The 21,729-nt window shown below is 45.6% G+C and overlaps 1 protein-coding gene across 3 annotated transcripts in view; it reads left to right on the plus strand.

Annotated features, from left to right (window-relative positions):
• Positions 1-21,729, plus strand: part of LOC129822252 (stAR-related lipid transfer protein 13-like) — a 140,464-nt gene that overhangs the window by 34,631 nt on the left and 84,104 nt on the right. Inside the window, exons 1-2 of one of the 3 annotated variants that reach the window (XM_055880373.1) lie at positions 2,711-2,993; positions 19,479-21,145. In XM_055880373.1, the coding sequence (XP_055736348.1) occupies positions 19,679-21,145 (1,467 nt within the window). In that variant the 5' untranslated portion in view covers positions 2,711-2,993; positions 19,479-19,678. Of the gene's footprint in view, positions 1-2,710; positions 2,994-18,976; positions 19,121-19,478; positions 21,146-21,729 lie in introns of those variants that run through there. The other 2 variants (XM_055880372.1, XM_055880371.1) reach the window with 2 other exon arrangements.

Raw genomic sequence — 21,729 nt, forward strand, 5'->3', positions numbered from 1 at the left:
TTGGCACACCTGTATTTGGGGAGTTTCTCCCATTCTTCTCTGCAGATTCTCTCAAGCTCTGTCAGGTTGGATGGGGAGTTCTGCTGCACAGCTATTTTCAGGTTTCTCCAGAGATGTTCGATTAGGTTCAAGTCCGGGCTCTGGCTGGGCCACTCAAGGACATTTAGAGACTAGTCCCTAAGCCTCCTCTGCGTTGTCTTGGCTGTGTGGTTAGGGTTGTTGTCCTGTTGGAATGTGAACCTTCGCCCCAGTCTGAGGTCCTGAGCGCTCTGGAGCAGGTTTTCATCAAGGATCTCTCTGTACTTTGCTCCGTTCATCTTTCCCTCGATCCTGACTAGTCGCCCAGTCCCTGCTGCTAACAAACATTCCCACAGCATGATACTGCCACTACCATGCTTCACCTTAGGGATGGTGCCAGGTTTCTTCAAGATATGACGCTTGGCATTCAGGCCAAAGAGTTCAATATTGGTTTCATCAGACCAGAGAATCTTGTTTCTCATGGTCTGAGAGTCTTTAGGTGCCATTTGGCAAACTCCAAGCAGGCTGTCATGTGCCTTTTACTGAGGAGGGGCTTCCGTCTGGCCACTCTACCATAAAGGCCTGATTAGTGGAGTGCTGCAGAGATGGTTGTCCTTCTGGAAGGTTCTCCCATCTCCACAGAGGAACTATAGTGCTCTGTCAGAGTGACCATCGGGTTCTTGGTCACCTCCCTGACCAAGGCCCTTCTCCCCCGATTCCTCAATTTGGCCGGGCGGCCAGCTCTAGGAAGAGTCTTGGTGGTTTCAAACTTCTTCCATTTAAGAATGATGGAGGCCACTGTGTTCTTGGGGTCCTTCAATGCTGCATAAATGTTTTGCATCCTGCATCCTGTCTCTCGACACAATCCTGTCTTGGAGCTCTACGGACAATGCACCTGAGGTCAATTTCGAGTCTCATAGCAAAAGGTCTGAATACTAATGTAAATAAGGTATTTCTGTTTTTTATTTAGAATACATTCACTTTGTCATTATGGGGTATTGTGTGTAGATTGCTGAGGTTTTTTATTTATTTAATCCATTTTAGAGTAAGGCTATAACGTAACAGAATTTGGTAAAAGTCAAGAGGTCTGAATACTTTTTTTGAACTATTTTACCCATTGAAAACATCTTAACCTTTACTATGTACTCTTAGAAAAAAAGGTGCTATCTAGAACCTTAATGGGTTCCTCGGCTGTCCCCATAGGAGAACCTTTTGACAAACCCTTTTTGGTTGCAGGTAGAACCCTTTTGGGTTCCATGTAGAACCCTTTCTACAGAGGATTCTACATGGAACTCAAAACGGTTCTACCTGGAATCAAAAAGTGTTCCCCTATGGCCTGTCAACCCTTTTGGAACCCTTTTTTCTAAGTGTCTTTTTTCCTTACAACTATGGCACATTTAATTTAGATATGACAATACTGTGCAAGCATACAGTAACAGTAGTGTTTCCTGTGTTTATGACTGTTCTCTGATGTTTAGATGTACTAGTATGTTAAGGCAGGGCTGGTTGCTCATAAACACCTTAAATTAGATGTACGGAGTTCCGTGACAACAGCAGGGCATAAAACAGCTTTCAAAGAAGATGTCTGGAAACTATTGTTGACAGAGAAAGATAGCCATGGGTGGATAGCAGAGTTTTTTATGAATGAGAGTAAGACTGGGAGGAGGTCAGAGTGCAGCAGGGGCTGATTTGTGATTATGGCTTTGAGATAGAGGAGGAGAGATGATGGGGGAGGAGGATGGGTTAGGAAGATCAGGGAGAGGGGGTGAGGAGTGGTGAGAAGAGGGGGTGAGGAGAGGGTATGAATGAATGAAGCTGCTCTCTCTCTCTCTCTCTCTCTCTCAGGTTAGTTCAGATTCCTTCCTTTGCTAGTCTGATGTCGTGCAGAGCTGCCATCAATGACTCCTGTCTGTCATTCAGTAATGGACAGTATATGGTAGAACTAAAGTAGATTAGTTATGACTAACTTCACATTTTAACAATTTTTTGGGGGGACAAACAAGGCACTATCATTATGGCAAATACTTAACATACCTTATTATATCTCGGTTTGACACTTTTCCCTACAACATAGCAGCATATCTTTGACCCTGAGAGGATCCTTTGGAATTCCTTATTTGTGCTATCTGTGTCTTTGTATTTTAACCAGCTACAGCAGGATATCAAGGCATGGTGTCGCTCCTCCTCAGTAGTAATCTGCTCTACTGCGCCTCAGGAATGACTGCCATGCTGTTGCGTCCAGATAGGATAACACACACACGTACACACAACACACACACTCTGAGTCCAGTGACAATACAGCCATGAGGTCACTCTGTCTTCACATCCGAACATGTTGTGTTAGTTGGAACCACATATTACCTTGCTCTCTTACGGTGCCAAATACCGAATACTGCTCCTCTCTCTCCCTTACTCCCTCTCTCACGCCCACTTCATCTTTCTCTCTCCTACAGTATCTCTTCTCTCCTCCCCTTTCCACCTCCCACACAAATACACACACTCACTCTCACACTCCATGCCCTTACGCATATTCTGAATGGCTTAGTCAGAGCGCTAGCAGCATGCATAGAGGTAGCCAGCGCTAACCTCCACCAGCCCCTGAGGGAGGACAGATAGAGGGATAGTTGAGATGACAGTATTGCCCTGCAGAGGAAGACCTGCTTGACATGCTGACTGGAAACACAGTGGCTGCACTTCTGACAGGAGACTCTTCTACTCTCTCTCTTTTCTCTCTCTCTTCTACTCTCTCTTTTCTCTTTCTCTTCTACTCTCTCACTTTTCTTTCTTCTCTCTCTCTTTTACTCTCGCTCCTCTGTCTCTTCTGAGAGAATCTAGTAATAGTCCCTCACTCTCTCTCCTGCTCTCTCTTGTGTCTTAAGAGAACTTCCACTACGACTGTCTCTCTCCAGTGTTTTGTTGAGATGATCTCAGTTTGTCTGTTTAGACAACAAACATGACTATTCTCCACCTAACAGGTAAGACTACTTGCATCTCAAATGGCACTCTATTCCCTATTTAGTGCACAACTTTTGACCAATCCCTATCCATATCGGCCCGGGTCAAAAGTAATGCACTATAAAAGGAATAGGGTTCGATTCTCTGTCTATTTGTTTTCTGTTTTCATAGCCCTTTGAGGCAGTTTTTTAAATGATTATTTATTTATTTATTTTATTTATTGCAGATAGATTGTAGCTTCCATCAATGTAATTGTTTGCATCACTTCCAATCCCTCATATATCTTTTTGCAAATATATATATATAGACCAGAGGACATTTCTCCAAAAAGTACGATCTTTGTCCCCATGTGCAGTTGCAAACCGTAGTCTGGCTTTTTTATGGCGGTTTTGGAGCAGTGGCTTCTTCCTTGCCGAGCGGCATATCAGGTTTGTGTCAATATAGGACTCGTTTTACTGTGGATATAGATACTTTTGTACCTGTTTCCTCCAGCATCTTCACAAGGTACTTTGCTTTTTTTCTGGGACCCCTTGATATTATTGTTGGATCTGATTTAAATAGCTAACATTTCGATGGCCATAATAAATAGATATGCTGATAGTGGACAACCTTGTTTTACACCTCTTGACAATTTAGAACTTTCTGAGATGTAGCCATTATTTATTATTTTACACCTAGGGTTACTATACATGACTTTAACCCATTTAATAAAATATTCTCCAAAATTGAAATGTTCCAGGCATTTATATATAAACTCGTCGCACTTTATCAAAAGCCTTTTCAAAGTCAGCTATGAATAGCAGGCCTGGTTTCCCAGTTTTTCATAGTGTTCTATTGTTTTCAGTACTTGTCTTATATTATCTCCAATGTATCGTTCATGTGAAAAACCTGTCTGATTAGAATGAATAATATCCGACAATACCTTTTTAATTCTATGTGCTATACATTTTTTTTGTTTAATTTTTTCATCACACACTGAAGTGTAAGGGGCCTCCAATTTTTTTAATTAATGGACTGGATCTTTATATTTACCACTTGTATCCTGTTTTAGTAATAACAAAATCAGACCTTGTTGAGTTTCTGATAATCTACCATTTATATAGGAGTGGTTAAAACATGCTAATAATGGTCCTCTGAGTATACCCCAAAAACGTTTGGTATACCTCAACTGATATGCCATCCAGCCCTTGGAGTTTTCACAGACTTAAAGTCTTTAAATGCATCAAGAAGTTCCTCCTCTGTAATTTCGCCTTCACAAGAGTCTTTCTTCACAGATGTTCATTTTACATTATTAATAGAAAAAAAATCCATACAATGAGCTTCAGTTAGAGAAGATGCAGGAGACTGAAATTAAAACATATGCTTAAAGTACTTTGCTTCCTCTTTCAAAATATAATTTGATGAATCATGGGTGACTCTGTCATTTGTAACAAGTTTCAGTAAATTCTTTTTGGTAGTATTTCTATGTTGAAGATTTTTTTAAATTGTGAATTTTTCCCAATATTCCATACAGTTTGCTTTACTTTTATAATATATTACACTTGATCTTTCTTGAATGAGTTCCTCCATTTCTTTTTGTATTTCCTCTAATTTAATCTGGTACAGTTTTTATTGCTATCCATCTGTTCTGTTAGACCTTCTATTTCCTTTGTTAATATGGACTCTTTTGACCTAAATTGCATTTGTTTTAGAGCTGAGTACTGCATTTCATGGCCTCTAAAGGCACATTTAAAAGTGTCCCATACAATAAGGGGATCTGTTGTACCTATGTTATGTCGGAAGAATTCACTTATAAATTCCTCTGTCCTAGATAAAAACAAGTTATCATCCAATAGGCTTTGATTAAATTTCCAATATCCTCTCCAACGTGGAAATTCAGTAAGAGTAATGTATATGCTAATTATCTGATGGTCCGACCACATTCTGTCCCCTATCAACACTTTTTAAACTTTTGGTGCCAACGAGAATGACATAAGAAAGTAGTCAAGACGACTAGTTGATTGAGCCTCTGCCATGTATATCTCACTATAGTCAGGATATTTAAGCCTCCATATATCCACTAGTTTCAATACATCCATGACATTTGAGGGTGATAGTTTGTAGTGTGATTTCCTTTACGGTCCATTGAGGTATTTTAAACAGTATTATAATCTCCCACCATAATAATAGAGTCTTGTATTGCTTGTAGGGTGGATAATTTATAATAAATATTTACAAAGAAATGTGGATCATCATTATTTGGTCCGTAAAGGTTAATGAGACATATCTGTTTATGGTCCAATAACATATTTAAAATCATCCATCTACTTTGCGTATCTGTTAGGACAATTTGCGCATTCGGATCAAAATTACTGTTAATTAATATCATCACCCCTTTTGAGTTTCTTTGCCTATGGGAGAAATATATTTCGCTCCCCAGTCATTTTTCCACACAACTTCATCTAAAATTGTTGAATAAGTTTCCTGTAAACAATAGATATTATATTCCTTCTCTTTAAGCCCGGTAAATATTGTTTGTCTTTTCTTATTATCTGCTATGCCATTACAATTATAACTGGCTATACAAAAGTTTATTACTAGTACAGGGGCAGGCAAAACGACAGGTCAAGGGCAGGCAGAGGTCAGTAATGCAGATAGGGTGCACAAGGTACAGAACGGCAGGCAGGCTCAGGGTATGCAGAATGGTCCAAACCGGGAAAACTAAAACAGACAGGAGCAAGGGGAAAAACGCTGCTAGGTTTCACGAAACAAAACGAACTGGCAACAGATAAACAGAGACCACGGGTATAAATACACTGGGGATAATGGGGAAGATTGGCAACACCTGGAGAGGGGTGGAGACAAGCACAAAGACAGGTGAAACAGATCAGGGTGTTACAGTAACCCTCCAATTGTTCTCCACTATTCCACCCGCTAAAGCCCCTCCCCCTCCCAAGTTGGGTTGTCATTCCAGTTCTCCACTATTCCACCCGCTAAAGCCCCTCCCCATCCCAAGTTGGGTTGTCATTCCAGTGACCGGCAGGCCACCCCCACCCCCCTGGATCCCTAGGCCCCCCAAAAGGCCAGGACCCATCCTTTGAAAAGAGCACATGGTGCCACCCACAGAACAGAAGTAGATCAACCGGTAAAATCATTTCCAATGCTCTCACCTCAATTTGCTTTATATATAGCTATTAAAAACGATATATATTCCAAAATCGTGCGTATGTTAATTTCCATAATTAACAATTAATATGCGTAATAATATCGACAGTTCATGCCCTTTGAGTCTGTTTTCCTCTCTGACTTCCAGGTCTGTCTGATTTGTTAGTCCTGGTGTCCTCACCATGGGTTAGTATGAGCTGTAGAGGTAAAATGTTGTAGGTTTCTTAAATCCAGGAAAATAGTTCAGATACAATGAAACAATAGATTGAGTTCCTCAGTTGTGGGATCTATTTCACAGAATAAAAACATGTAGAGACTAGGGTTGAATATTTCCTCGAGAATCGACAGATTCTTCTTCCCGAGAAAATTGCAAGAAATTACTGGGCTTCCCGGTATTCCCGTTCAAATCGGAAGTGCTAAGACATGATTATACCATACATGGCTAAATGTAGACTACACATGAATCTAACGATTTCTGGATTTTATAACTCAAAGTTCTCTCAGTCACCACACTATTTTGTTGATGTAGCCTAGCTTTAATGTAGGCCTATGAAGCATTGTTGGCTGACTGGTAAAATATTATATATACTGTAGTTAGTTAAATAGTTATTATATATAGTTATATAGTTATTATATTATATATAATTAGTATAGTTATAACTAGTCTACATTCATTTTAGCCTACCTTTGATTGAAATATGCATCTTGGTCATTTTCTCTCCCCTTGCAGCTGGCTATCGGGGGAATTTGGGAAAGTTTTGGCTGTTTATGATAACCCGCTTATCTTATTGTGGTGATTTTGTTAGAGAGAACATATCTGATTCTCCGCTAATCAAACAGGTTGATCATTGCCCACGAATCTATTCCGGCCGTGCATTATGTTCCTTTCTAACGTAGAATATATTTAACATAAAAGCTAACATTTTCTTATTGCATTCATTATCATTCGTTAGCCTAAAAATCTATACTATTTCTAGCGATTTCTAGTCAATGGTCAAGGTCTTGTTTTAAAATGTTTGTCACAGAATAAAATAAATGAATCGTGAGACCTCAGGCTACACAAAATTGGACTATATAATGAAATTAAATAAAGAAGTCAAGCTCCTGAGATTATTATTTTCTATTATCATGACACCTCCCTCTGCAACTGGATCCTGCACTTCCTGACAGGCCACCCCCAGGTAGTGAGGGTAGGCAACAACACATCGTCATGGCCGTGCACGACTCCAACATCATCATTAATACGTTTGTTGACAACACAACGGTGGTAGGCTTGATCACCGACGACGATGAGACAGCTTATAGGGAGGAGGTCAGTGAACTGGTAGGGTGATGCCAGGACAACAACCTTTGCCTCAACGTCAGCAAGACAAAGGAGCTGATCATGAATTACAGTTAACAGGAGGGCCGAGCATGCCCCCTTCCACATAGGAGGCATGCCCGGGCCTGTGGAGCTGTTCGAGAGCTTCAAGTTCCTCGGTGTCCACATCACTAAGGAATTAACATGGTCCACACTCACCAACACAGTCATGAAGAAGGGACAACAACACCTCTTCCCCCTCAGGAGACATACAGCTGCACCATTGAGAGCATCTTGACTGGCTGCATCATCGCTTGGTATGGCAACTGCTTGGCATCCAGCCACAAGGCCCTACAGAGGAGAGTGGGTATGGCCTAGTACATTACTGGGGCCGAGCTCCTTGCCATCCAGGACCTCTATACCAGGAGGTGTCAGAGGAAGGCCCTAAAAATTGTCAAAGACTCCAGCCACCCAAGTCATAGACTGATCTCTCTGCTACCGCACAGCAAGCTTTACCGATGCAATAAGACTGCTAAATAGTTAACGAAATAGCTACCCGGACAATCTGCATTGAGCCCTTTTCCACTAACACTTTTGACTCATGACATACGCTGCTGCTACTGCTTATTACCTAACTGTTGCCTAGTCACTTTACCCCTACCTATATGTACTGTACATATCTACCTCAATTACCGCATACCCCTGCACTTTGATTCAGTACTTATTTCAGTTTATGTGACAAAACAAGCAAGTATAGTGTAGAGAATCATTGTACCATCCAAACTGCTATGAAATATATTTTCTATAACCAAACATATTGTATTTTCAGGTGTTTGAAGCTGGTATACAAAACAGAAAGTAACAGATAAAAAAATTAAACTTAAAGCGGGAAGCATAGAAATATATGTCACAACTCCGACCGAGGCAGGCTCTCCTTCCCGTTCGGGTGGCGCTCGGCGGTCGTCGTCACCGGCCTATTAGCTGCCACTGATCTTTTTCCTCCCCCTCCTTATGTGTTCATTGGTTACACCTGTTTTGTGTTTGTTCGTAATTAGTTGGGCTTTATCTGTCAGCCGGCCCGCCCGTTTCTTTGTGCGGGATTGTTTTATTGTAAGCTTGGTATTTGTTAGTCTGATCGTTACGTGTTTGTGTTAGTGTGCATTTTCTGAACTGTTTTCGTTCTCCGTGTCTGGGGCAGTTTATTGGGAGCACCCAGTGTCAAGTGGGGTGGCCGTTGTTTGTCAGTGGTTCATTAAATGAACGTGATCATTGTATCCTCTGTCTTCCTGCGCCTGACTTCGCACTCCGACACCCAGTCCTTACAATATAACACATAGAACAGATCTACCGCTTCTTAGACTTGCTTTCATTTCTATGTGAATTTTGTCGGGTCAGCCAAAAGGTTCCATATTGCAGCTTAACATTTTCATGTTCAATTTTCATGTTTAACATAAAAGACCCCTTCACTTTTAAGTTACAAGTTACAGCCTTATTAAAAAATAAATGAAATATATTTTTTTCCCTATCAATGTACACACAATTTCTCATGACGAAGCAAAAACCGTTTTTTTGAAATTTTTGCAAATGTATTAAACATAAAAAACTGAAATACCTTATTTATATAATCATTCAGACCCTTTTCTATGAGCCTCAAAATTTAGTTCAGGTACATCCTGTTTCCATTGATCATCCTTGAGATGTTTCTACAACTTAATTGGAGACCACCTGTGATTGGACATGATTTGGAAAGGCACACACCTGTCTATATAAGGTAATTTTTTTTTGTATTTTTTGTTGTTGTCTGTATAAGGTCCCACAGTTGACAATGCGTGTCAGAGCAAAAACCAAGCCATGAATTCAAAGGAATTGTCCATAGAGCTCCGAGACAGGATTGTGTCGAGGCACAGATCTGGGGAAGTGTACCAAACAACTTCTGCAGCATTGAAGGTCCCCAAGAACACAGTGGCCTCCATCATTCTTAAATGGAAGAGGTTTGGAACCACCAAGACACTTCCCAGAGCTGGCCGCCCGGCCAAACTGAGCAATTGGAGGAGAATGGCCTTGGTCAGGGAGATGACCAAGAACCCGATGGTCACTATGCCAGAGCTCCAGAGTTCCTCCATGGAGATGGGAGAACCTTCCAGAAGGACAACCAACTCTGCAGCACCACCAATCAGGTCTTTATGGTAGAGTGGCCAGACGGAAGCCACTCCTCAGCAAAAGGCACCTACAGGACTCTCAGACCATGAGAAACAAGATTCCCTGGTCTGATAAAACCAAGTTGAACCCTTTGGCCTGAATGCCAAGCGTCACGTCTGGAGGAAAACCGGCACCATCCCTACGATGAAGCATAGTTGTGGCGCCATCGTGCTGTGTGGATGTTTGTCAGCAGCAGGGACTGGGAGAATAGTCAGGATCAAGGGAAAGATGAACGGAGCAAAGTACAGAGAGATCCTTGATGAAAACCTGCTCCAGAAGGGTTCAGGACCTCAGACTGGGGCAAAGGTTCACCTTCCAACAGAACAACAACCCTAAGCACACAGCCAAGACAATGCAGGAATGGCTTCAGCCAGAACCCGGACTTGAACCCGATCTAACATCTCTGGAGAGACCTTAAAATAGCTGTGCAGCAACGCTCCCCATCCAACCTAACAGAGCTTCAGAGGATCTGCAGAGAATATTGGGAGAAATTCTCCAAATACAGGTGTGCCAAGCTTGCAGCATTATACCCAAGAACATTCAAGGCTGTAAGTGCTGCCAAAGGTGCTTAAAGAAAGTACTGAGTAAATCCATTTTAGAATAAGGCTATAACGCAGGGGTTGGGAACCTTTTTGACTAAGAGAGCCATGAAAGCAAATAATTTGGAAATTTATTTCAGTGAGAGCCATATAATATATTTTAAAAGTGAATTCAACTAAATGTCAGTATAATAAGCCTCTGAATTTGTCGAAGTGCCGATTTACATTTGACCGTTTCATCGATGTAATTTTGTCATTGCAAATTAGACACACCGCAGAACCTGCTCTCTCCACAAAGGCGAATTCTGCGGTCCATTCGTCCTGAAATGTACGATTCTCGTCATCTTTTTTTCTTTTCGCCATCTTCTTCGTCGAAGGGTTAGCTTTGAGCTAATGACCGAGCAGACTGATTCAAAAGGAGTCGTTTACCTGTTTTACCTAGCAACGGCCAACGTAGGCCAGTATCATTTAATTAAAATAATGGACAATTGCTCCTTCAGCCCTGAACAGGACATGAGCAGTGAAAAATCGATGGATGGATTAAAACAAGTGAGAATAGGCCTCCCGGGTGGCGCAGTGGTCTAGAGCACTGCAACGCAGTGCTAGCTGCGCCACCAGAGTCTCTGGGTTCGCGCCCAGGCTCTGTCGCAGCCGGCCGCGACCGGGAGGTCCGTGGGGCGATGCACAATTGGCTTAGCGTTGTCCGGGTTAGGGAGGGTTTGGCCGGTAGGGATATCCTTGTCTCATCGCGCTCCAGCGACTCCTGTGGCGGGCCGGGCGCAGTGCGCGCTAACCGAGGGGGGCGGGTGCACGGTGTTTCCTCCGACACATTGGTGCGGCTGGCTTCCGGGTTGGAGGCGCGCTGTGTTGAGAAGCAGTGCGGCTTGGTTGGGTTGTGCTTCGGAGGACGCATGGCTTTCGACCTTCGTCTCTCCCGAGCCCATACGGGAGTTGTAGCGATGAGACAAGATAGTAATTCCTAGCGATTGGATACCACGAAAATTGGGGAGAAAGGGGGAGAAAAAAAGGGGAAAAAAATCGTATTTTTTTTTTTTTTTTTTTATCTGCGAGCCAGATGCAATCATCAAAAGAGCCACACCTGGCAAGGGAGCCATAGGTTCCCGACCCCTGCATAACGTAACTGTAACAATTCCAGTGGTGGAAACAAGAGTCAGGTGCAGAGAGCAGGAATCTCTTTCAAAAAGTGGAATTTTATTTCCTTAACGTAATCACCTACAAACCGGTGACGCCACACTAAACACTGGGCGCGTAAAGAGAAATGTCCAAAGTCAATTGAATAACAAAATCCACAAAATACACACCACAAACACGAAACAGAAAAACAAGCCCGCACAAAAGGGAGCGGGCAAACTGGGTTTAAATAACCCCTAATCTAAACACACAACAGGTGAAACAAATTAGACAAACTAAAAGGAAAACAGAAAAGGGGATCGGTGGCAGCTAGTAGACCGGAGACGACGACCGCCGAGCGCCGCCCGAACGGGAAGAGGCACCATCCTCGGCGGGACTCGTAACAGTACCCCCCTCCCGACGCGCGGCTCCCGCAGCGCGCCGACTCCGGCCTCGAGGACGACCCGGAGGGCGAGGGGCAGGGCGCTCCGGATGGAGGCGGTGAAAGTCCCTCAACAGGGACGGATCCAAGATGTCCCCCACCGGTACCCAGCATCTCTCCTCCGGACCGTCCCCCTCCCAGTCCACGAGGTACTGCAGGCCCCTCACCCGGCGTCTTGAGTCCAGAATGGCTCTGATCCTATACGCCGGGGACCCCTCGATGTCGAGAGGGGGAGGAGGGACCTCCGGTACCTCACCTTCCTGCAGGGGACCAGCTACCACCGGCCTGAGGAGAGACACATGAAACGAGGGGTTAATACGATAGTAAGAGGGAAGTTGTAACCTATAACACACCTCGTTTATCCTCCTCAGGACTTTACATGGCCCCACACACTGCGGCCCCAGCTTCCGGCAGGGCAGGCGGAGGGGCAGGTTTCGGGCCGAGAGCCAGACCCTGTCCCCTGGTGCAAACACAGGGGCCTCACTGCGGTGGCGGTCAGTGCTCCTCTTCTGCCGTTCACTGGCCTGCTTGAGAGAGTCCTGGACCGCTCGCCAGGTCTCTCTAGAGCGCTGTACCCATTCCTCCACCGCAGGAGCCTCAGTCTGGCTCTGGTGCCACGGAGCCAGGACCGGCTGGTACCCCAGTACACACTCGAAGGGCGACATGTTCGTAGATGAGTGGCGGAGTGAGTTCTGGGCCAACTCCGCCCACGGGACGTACCTCGCCCATTCTCCTGGCCGGTCCTGGCAATACGACCTCAGAAACCTACCCACCTCCTGGTTCACTCTCTCCACCTGCCCATTACTTTCGGGGTGATACCCAGAGGTGAGGCTGACCGAGACCCCCAGACGCTCCATAAACGCCCTCCATACCCGGGACGTGAACTGGGGACCTCGATCAGATACGATATCCTCCGGCACCCCATAATGCCGGAAGACGTGGGTAAATAGAGCCTCCGCAGTCTGTAGGGCCGTAGGGAGACCAGGCAATGGGAGGAGACGACAGGACTTAGAGAACCGATCCACAACGACCAAAATGGTAGTGTTCCCCTGAGACGGAGGAAGATCCGTCAACAAATCTACTGATAGATGAGACCATGGCCGTTGTGGAACCGGAAGGGGTTGTAACTTCCCCCTTGGTAGGTGCCTAGGAGCCTTACTCTGAGCGCATACCGAGCAGGAGGAGACATAGAGTCTCACGTCCTTAGCCAAGGTGGGCCACCAGTATTTCCCTCTAAGACTACGCACTGTCCTCTCCACCCCCGGATGACCCGAAGCAGGTATTGAGTGAGCCCACCGAATCAATCGATCACGAACACCAAGCGGTACGTACCTACGGCCAGTCGGACACTGGGACGGCGCAGGTTCTACCCTCAACGCCCGCTCGATGTCCGCGTCCACCTCCCATACCACCGGAGCCACCAGACATGAGGCGGGAAGGATGGGAGTCGGATCGATGGGCCGGTCATCCGTGTCATAGAGACGAGACAGCGCGTCGGCCTTTGTGTTGAGGGAACCTGGTCGGTAAGAGATCGTAAATCTAAAACGAGTAAAAAACATGGCCCACCTCGCCTGACGCGGATTCAATCTCCTCGCCTCTCGGATATACTCCAGATTGCGATGGTCAGTCCAGATGAGAAAAGGGTACTTAGCCCCCTCAAGCCAGTGTCTCCACACCTTCAGGGCTTTTACCATAGCTAGTAACTCCCTGTCCCCCACATCATAGTTCCGCTCCGCCGGACCCAACTTCTTAGAAAAGAAAGCACAGGGACGGAGCTTCGGTGGCGTGCCCGAGCGCTGTGATAGCACGGCTCCAACACCAGCCTCGGACGCATCCACCTCCACTATGAACGCTAATGAAGGGTCCGGATGCGCCAACACGGGAGCCTCAGTGAAACGTGCCTTCAACTGGTTAAAAGCTCTCTCAGCCTCGGCCGACCACTGTAGACGCACCGGCCCTCCCTTTAGCAGTGAGGTAATGGGGGCCGCCACTTGGCCAAAACCCCGGATAAACCTCCGGTAGTAATTGGCAAACCCTAAAAACCGCTGCACCTCCTTTACCGTGGTTGGAGTCGGCCAATTACGCACAGCGTTAACGCGATCACTCTCCATAACCACCCCTGAGGTGGAAATGCGATAACCCAGGAAGGAAACGGCTTGTTTGGAAAACACACATTTCTCAGCCTTGACGTATAGGTCATGCTCCAGCAGCCTCCCAAGAACCCTGCGCACCAGGGAAACATGCGCGGCGCGTGTAGCAGAATAGATCAGGATGTCATCAATATACACTACCACACCCTGCCCGTGCATGTCCCTGAGAATCTCATCTACAAAGGATTGGAAAACGGCTGGAGCATTCTTTAACCCATACGGCATGACGAGGTACTCATAGTGGCCTGATGTGGTACTAAACGCTGTTTTCCACTCGTCTCCCTCCCGAATACGCACCAAATTATACGCGCTCCTAAGATCCAGTTTTGTGAAAAAACGTGCTCCGTGGAATGATTCCACCGCCGTAGCGATGAGAGGTAGCGGATAACTAAATCCCACTGTGATTGAATTTAGACCTCGATAATCAATGCACGGACGCAGACCTCCCTCCTTCTTTCTCACAAAAAAGAAACTCGAGGAGACGGGTGACATGGAGGGCCGAATGAACCCCTGTCTCAGAGCTTCCGTGACATATGTCTCCATAGCCAACGTCTCCTCCTGTGACAAGGGGTACACATGACTCCTGGGAAGTGCAGCGTTCACCTGGAGGTTTATCACACAATCCCACCGTCGATGAGGTGGTAATTTAGTCACTTTCTTTTTACTAAAAGCGATAGCCAAATCGGCATATTCTGGGGGAATGCGCACTTTGGAAACCTGGTCTGGACTCTCCACCGAGGTGGCACCGATGGAAACTCCCACACACCTACCTGAACACTCCTCTGACCACCCCTGAAGAGCTCCCTGTCTCCAGGAAATGAGGGGATTGTGAATGGCTAGCCAAGGAACCCCCAACACCACTGGAAACCCAGGTGAATCAATAAGGTAGAAACTAATCTGCTCCCTATGATCCCCCTGTGTTACCATGTCCAGCGGAATCGTGGCCTCCCTGATCAGCCCTGACCCTAGTGGTCGGCTATCTAAGGAGTGCACAGGGAAAGGAGGGTCTATCTGCACCAACGGAATACCCAACTTACGGGCTAGACCGCGATCCATAAAACTCCCAGCTGCGCCTGAGTCTACGAGCGCCTTATGCTGGAGAGAAGGGAAAAACGCAGGGAAAAAAATAATCAAAAACATGTGACCGACAGGAAGCTCTGGGTGAGTCTTGTGCCTACTCAACTGGGGTGATCGAGGAGTATTCCGCCTGCCATCTCCACTCCCAGAGGCGCTCCTCCAACAGCGGTCTGAAGTGTGTCCTCTCCTGCCACAATAGGTGCAAGAGAAGCCACCTCCTCTGGCCCCCCTAGATGCAGCCCCTCCCAACTCCATCGGGGTTGAAGCGGGAGGACTGGGAGGTGGAACGGACAGGACCCCCTCTGAACGCCCGCGGGCAGCTAGCAGGTTGTCCAGTCGTATAGACATGTCAATTAACTCATCGAGAGAGAGCGTAGTGTCTCGACAAGCTAGCTCCCGACGGACGTCCTCCCGAAGGCTACATCGATAATGGTCCATCAGGGCCCTGTCATTCCACCCCGCGCCAGCAGCCAAGGTCCGGAACTCCAAAGCGAAGTCTTGCGCACTCCTCGTCTCCTGTCTGAGGTGGAACAGTCTCTCACCCACCGCTCGGCCCTCCTGAGGGTGGTCAAATACGGCCCGAAAGCGGCGAGTGAACTCTGGGTAGTTGTCTCGAACCGAGTCTGGGCCGTTCCAGACCGCATTAGCCCATTCCAGGGCTCTACCCGTCAGACAGGAGATGAGGAGGCTAACACTCTCCTCTCCAGAGGGAGTCGGACGAACAGTGGCCAAGTAGAGCTCCAACTGGAGCAAAAACCCCTGGCACCCAGCCACCGCTCCATCGTACTCCCTTGGGAGCGCAAGACGCAATGCACCCGAACCTGATGCTGACGTTGATGGGGAAGGTTGCGCCGTCTGGGAAGGAGCTGGGGTTGTAGTCGGGATACCATTCCTCTCCCATCGTTCCATCCTCTCCATCATCATGTCCATTGCCGTCCCTATCCGATGGAGAACGGCGGTGTGATGATGGACACGCTCCTCCATCGATGGGAGAGGGGTGGTTGCTGCTTCTGCTGACTCCATTATTCAGGTGCGGGCTTCTGTAACAATTCCAGTGGTGGAAACAAGAGTCAGGTGCAGAGAGCAGGAATCTCTTTCAAAAAGTGGAATTTTATTTCCTTAACGTAATCACCTACAAACCGGTGACGCCACACTAAACACTGGGCGCGTAAAGAGAAATGTCCAAAGTCAATTGAATAACAAAATCCACAAAATACACACCACAAACACGAAACAGAAAAACAAGCCCGCACAAAAGGGAGCGGGCAAACTGGGTTTAAATAGCCCCTAATCTAAACACACAACAGGTGAAACAAATTAGACAAACTAAAAGGAAAACAGAAAAGGGGATCGGTGGCAGCTAGTAGACCGGAGACGACGACCGCCGAGCGCCGCCCGAACGGGAAGAGGCACCATCCTCGGCGGGACTCGTAACAGTAACAAAATGTGGAAAAAGTGAAGGGGTCTGAATACTTTGTGAATGCACTATATTTCCATCGCATTTTAACCACTATTTGTCAAAATGGCAATCAAGCATCGATCATCATGTCACCAGAATAAGACCCTCTGCATTTATTGGAAAGGAGCATAAAGCTCATACCGTGCATTTCAAGGTCGCGTGTACAGTTTCAGCATAAAGACTGTGTGCGCTTTGAATAAATGGCAATTTTTTTGTGGAAGTAATTACGGTAGGCTACAAATACACACACTGTAACGATCGTCGTAATCCTCCTCCTCGGACGATGAGGAGAGGCGAGAAGGATCAGACCAATATGCGGAGTGATTAGTGTCCATGATTATTTATTAAATCGAAACTGAACACGAAACAAAAGAACACCATGAAACAATCAACAAACAGTCCCGTGTGGCACGAATGCAGACACGCGATACAACCACCCACAAAACACACGTGAAACCCTGGCTGCCTTAGTATGATTCTCAATCAGGGACAAACGATCTACAGCTGCCTCTGACTGAGAATCATACCAGGCCGAACACAAAAACCCCAACATAGAAAAACACACATAGACCAACCCACCCAACTCACGCCCTGACCAACTAAATAAATACAAGAAAAAAGGAAAACAGGTCAGGAACGTGACACACACGTCCTGAGCGTTGATTATTGATCATGCAGATAGTAGAGCAGAAGGCCATAGCCAAGATAGATTTAGACATTGCATATCATTTAACAGTTCCATTCCACATCACGTTGTTCATAGAAATAATTTACTATAATTTACTGGTTTCTCGCAGTTATTTATCACAGAAACAGGGAATGGGTTTCGGAGGTAAATCCTGGTAAATCTCGGTAACCTGGACGTGGCAGGGGTGTGGTAGGGGTCTTGGCAGGAACGCAGTCTGCCTGTCACCACAGCTGAATTTTAGAGAACATTTTAGAGGCCCCCCATCTTGCCAGTGTAGAGACGTTTTTAAATTTTTAAGCCAATTTCCTGCTATTCTATAAATGTCTCCATGGAGCTGAGAGAAATGTTTGCAGTTTTAAAGCTTATTTCCTGTCATTCTATGCAATTTGCCATGGCTAATGCTGTGTTATTTTGCTCAAACATAATAACAACATCAATACCACTAAATTCATTGTTTTGGGAATTTTCAATTCTCCCTGACTGTCTAGCTTTTATTTTGGTGATTGTTAGTTCTCAAAGATTAAATGATTTAAAGATATACAGGTCCATTATCTTTTCTACATACTCTATATCTGTTTTTAGTTGTTGAACTGCTTTTTAATCCCCAAAATTAGTAAAAAATGTTAAGCACTGTTTGGGTGACCTGAAAGACACAACGTTAGGCGACCCGCCCAAGGATTTCAATTGCAGAAAAAATCCCTGCACACATGTGTTGGTGTCACTGTGTTCCTCTCCCTCCATGTGAATATACTGTGTGTTGGTGTCACTGTGTTCCTCTCCCTCCATGTGAATATACTGTGTGTTGGTGTCACTGTGTTCCTCTCCCTCCATGTGAATATACTGTGTGTTGGTGTCACTGTGTTCCTCTCCCTCCATGTGAATATACTGTGTATTATTGTGATTGTGTGTGTGTGTGTCATCCTATTTGTATGAGGCTGTATGGTTTGAGGCCGGATTATATTGGGTTTAGATCAACCATACTAATAAATAATCATCCATTACACCATACAGATCAATCATACTAATCAATAATCATCCATTACACCATACAGATCAATCATACTAATCAATAATCATCCATTACACCATACAGATCAACCATACTAATCAATAATCATCCATTATACCATACAGATCAACCATACTAATCAATAATCATCCATTACACCATACAGATCAACCATACTAATACATAATCATCCATTACACAATACAGATCAACCATACTAATCAATAATCATTCATACAGATCAACCATACTAATCAATATACTTCAAGCTCTCCATACATACAGAAGGCAAAGTTATTTTCCAGGGAATTTAAGGACAGTTGCAAAGGCATTCATGACTGTGTTTAAGCTGTACCAAGACCTCACAGTTGTGGTTAGTGTATCTATCTGTGAAATGTAGGGAATGCAGTTACTGATGTAACTTTGTTGTCAGCTTGTTTGGAAAGAGCAGTCTGAGAAAAGCCTCCCTTTGTACCCTGAACAGAGTGGAGTGCTTATGGAATGTGTGTGTGTGTGTGTGTGTGTGTGTGTGTGTGTGTGTGTGTGTGTGTGTGTGTGTGTGTGTGTGTGTGTGTGTGTGTGTGTGTGTGTGTGTGTGTGTGTGTGTGTGTGTGTGTGTGTGTACATCAGCTGCTGGGCAGAATAGCTAGATTCCTGTGTGCAGAGATATCACTGCTGTAGTGTTTGAAACAGATCCAGACTTGAACTTTGCGACTGCAGCCAGATGTTCAGATTCACAGCTAGCAGCTCCTCTCTGGGGTCTATGTCCCACATCGCACCCTATTCCCTACATAGTGCACAACTTTTGACCAGAGCCCTATGGACCCTGGTCAAAAGTGGCGCAATATATAGGAAATAGGGTGACATTTGGGACACAGCCTGGATATTAGCTCCGCTGGACTCTCTGGCTTCACTCCAGCTGTAGTTAGCTCACTGCTAGTAGAAGAGTCAGAAGGGGAAAGAAGAAACACACTTACAATATACTATCTTGGTATATCTGTGCTTAAAGGTAAAGTTATTACTATTCTTTTAGTTGAGATGGATGTGTGTGATGGATCTGAACCCGAGGACAGCAGGCAGTCTTTGAGCAATGTCATTGTGAGATGTTTATGGCTTGGAACTAATGCGTTTTCTTGTCTGTTTGTTTAATGCAGTATTTTTCTTTGTATCTTCTCTAATGCCATATCTTCTTTGTATCTTCTCTAATGCAACATCTTTTGTAATGCAGTATCTTTTCTAATGCAGTATCTTCTCTGTATCTTCTCTGCATTGCTGTATCTTCTCTGTTTGTTTAATGTTGTAACGTTATCTTCTCTCTTTGTTTAATACTGTATCTTCTTAGTTTTTAATGCTGTATCTTGTTTCAGGTGATCTGCTGTTTGATCTGTTTGAAAGCTGATGTTGCTGATCCAGGTGCTGAGGTGGTCTGAGAGGAACATGGCAAATCCATATAGCTCTTACATCAGACAGCAGTCCCTCTGGATCTACCTGACCACCAGTCACACCACCAGACTACCTGTTCCCTAGTAACACACCGTAACAGACTGTAACAGACTGTAGAGACAACATGGACACAGTTCTGATGGTTACTCTGGAGGAGCGACAGTCTCTGGTCATGTCAGCATCATCTGGTAGGACCTTCTCACCCCAGACACAGCCACTGGCACAGACACAGGTACAGACACAAGAACAGCAACAGACACAACCAGAGACACAGACACACCAGTCCTCCTCAGAATGTGCTTCAGAGTCTTCTCACGATGACGACAGCTCCACAGAGAGCAGTGAGGATGTTTGTTTGGCTGGACCTCTAAGCCTGGAGCTGTCAAAACTGGAACTAGACCACCAGAACACACCCCAGCAGGATAGGGTGGCTGGTAGTGACTATAACAGGACTGGACCTCCTGGGACAGAGGAAAAACTAGCTGTTAGTACTGGAGATACAGGAGGGCCAGTAGAGTCTGGTTCTGATGTCTCCCCTCCTGACCCTCTAGACCCTCTCCAGATCGTCTGTCCCACGGGTCTCCTCAGTGAGCCAGGTGATGCCAATAACAATGGATTGGATTTACACAGCACTTCTCCAGCTGAGGACCCCTGCCTTGCCTCCAATGTTCCTTCTCCTAGGATAGAGGGAGATGTGGATGTTCTTGCTCCTACGATAGAGGGAAACCTGGAGGTTGAGGACAGTGACAGACCTGTAGAATCAGGGCATTCCCTGGATGCTAACTTCTCTGATCAGCTAGAGGACATGGAGCTGGGGCATACCTCGCCCAGACAGACAGAGAGCGACATGGAGCTAGAGGGGGAGTCACCCAAATGGACAGAAACAGACAGCCAGCCTGAGGACCACTCAGAGGGGCCTGTGGAGAACGGACATGTCCCTACTGATCTGGAACACACAGAAGACAACCATGTGCCCTTCCCTCTAGGACCTATCCGTACCCTTCTGGTCCAATCAGAGGCAGAGGTCAGCCATGTCACTATCTCCGTGGTCCAATCAGAGACTTTTAGCTCCATCCCTTCTCTAGTGGTCAGTGTGGACAACAACATGGATCCCTTCAGACCTCCCTCCCTCCCCCTGGCCCTCTCTGAGGCCCCCTTGGCGGGGCTAGGCCTCTGCGATCACCCCCGCATCATCAAACACAAACCTAGCTCCATCACCTTCTCAGACTACACCTGTAGTTCTTCCACCTGTCACTCTAGCACCGACCACAGTGTCTTCATCAATGACAGCTCCGACTGCAGGGAGTCTTCTTCAGAGGAGGATGATGAAGGTGATGTTGAGGAAGATGGGGATGATGACGACATATTCCCAGAGCTGCTTCAGAGCAGGGAGTTCCTGGTCAGTCGGAGGAGACGGAGCAGCAACAGAGACAAAGTAGTTAAGAAGAGAAGTTCTCTGAATCCCCAGGCTGAGGCACCAGTCAGCTCTACAACCAACACTACAGCCAGCTCCCACCTCTCCTCCTCTTTTTCCTCCAAAAACCAGAACCACAGCGGCTACGAGGCAGAGACTGAGACCAGCAGCACAGAGGTAGGCTACTGTTTGTTGACAGTCATTACAGACATTACAGTATTTTAGAGACACAACTGTAAAGATAGTCCCACCTATATTCCTCACATATTTATGTAATATTCATGTCTTTGTTGAATGGTTCAGTAGAGATGTGTTTGAAAGTTTATGTCAGGGATAGGCACTGTGTACTAACTGTAGTTTAACACCATTAGATACAGTATATTAATATACATGAATCTATTGTATATGAATATAATCCATCCTGTTCTCTCAATGAGGAGATGTGACTCTCCCAGGCTGTGTATTTCCTGCCTCCTGGCCAGGAGCCATATGTATCAAGGGTCTTCGAGTAGGAGTGCTGATCTATGAGCAGTTCTTGGGTTAAATGTGGAAGACCCAACCCAAGTTGTACAGCCTACTAGGTATCCCCTTTCCTTTACTCTGAGATGCTTGATACAAAAAGGCCCCAGATGTCTTCCATTATTTAATTCCACTTAGACTCAATACAAACACAGTGCTTTGCTATACAAACACTTTCAATAGCCTGCTCCCCACTGTTTGTTGTTTTTGCATTCTAAAATATTACTCTATTGGAATGAGTT

This window comes from Salvelinus fontinalis, chromosome 24 (assembly GCF_029448725.1).
Source record: "Salvelinus fontinalis isolate EN_2023a chromosome 24, ASM2944872v1, whole genome shotgun sequence".
Lineage (NCBI taxonomy): Eukaryota > Metazoa > Chordata > Actinopteri > Salmoniformes > Salmonidae > Salvelinus > Salvelinus fontinalis.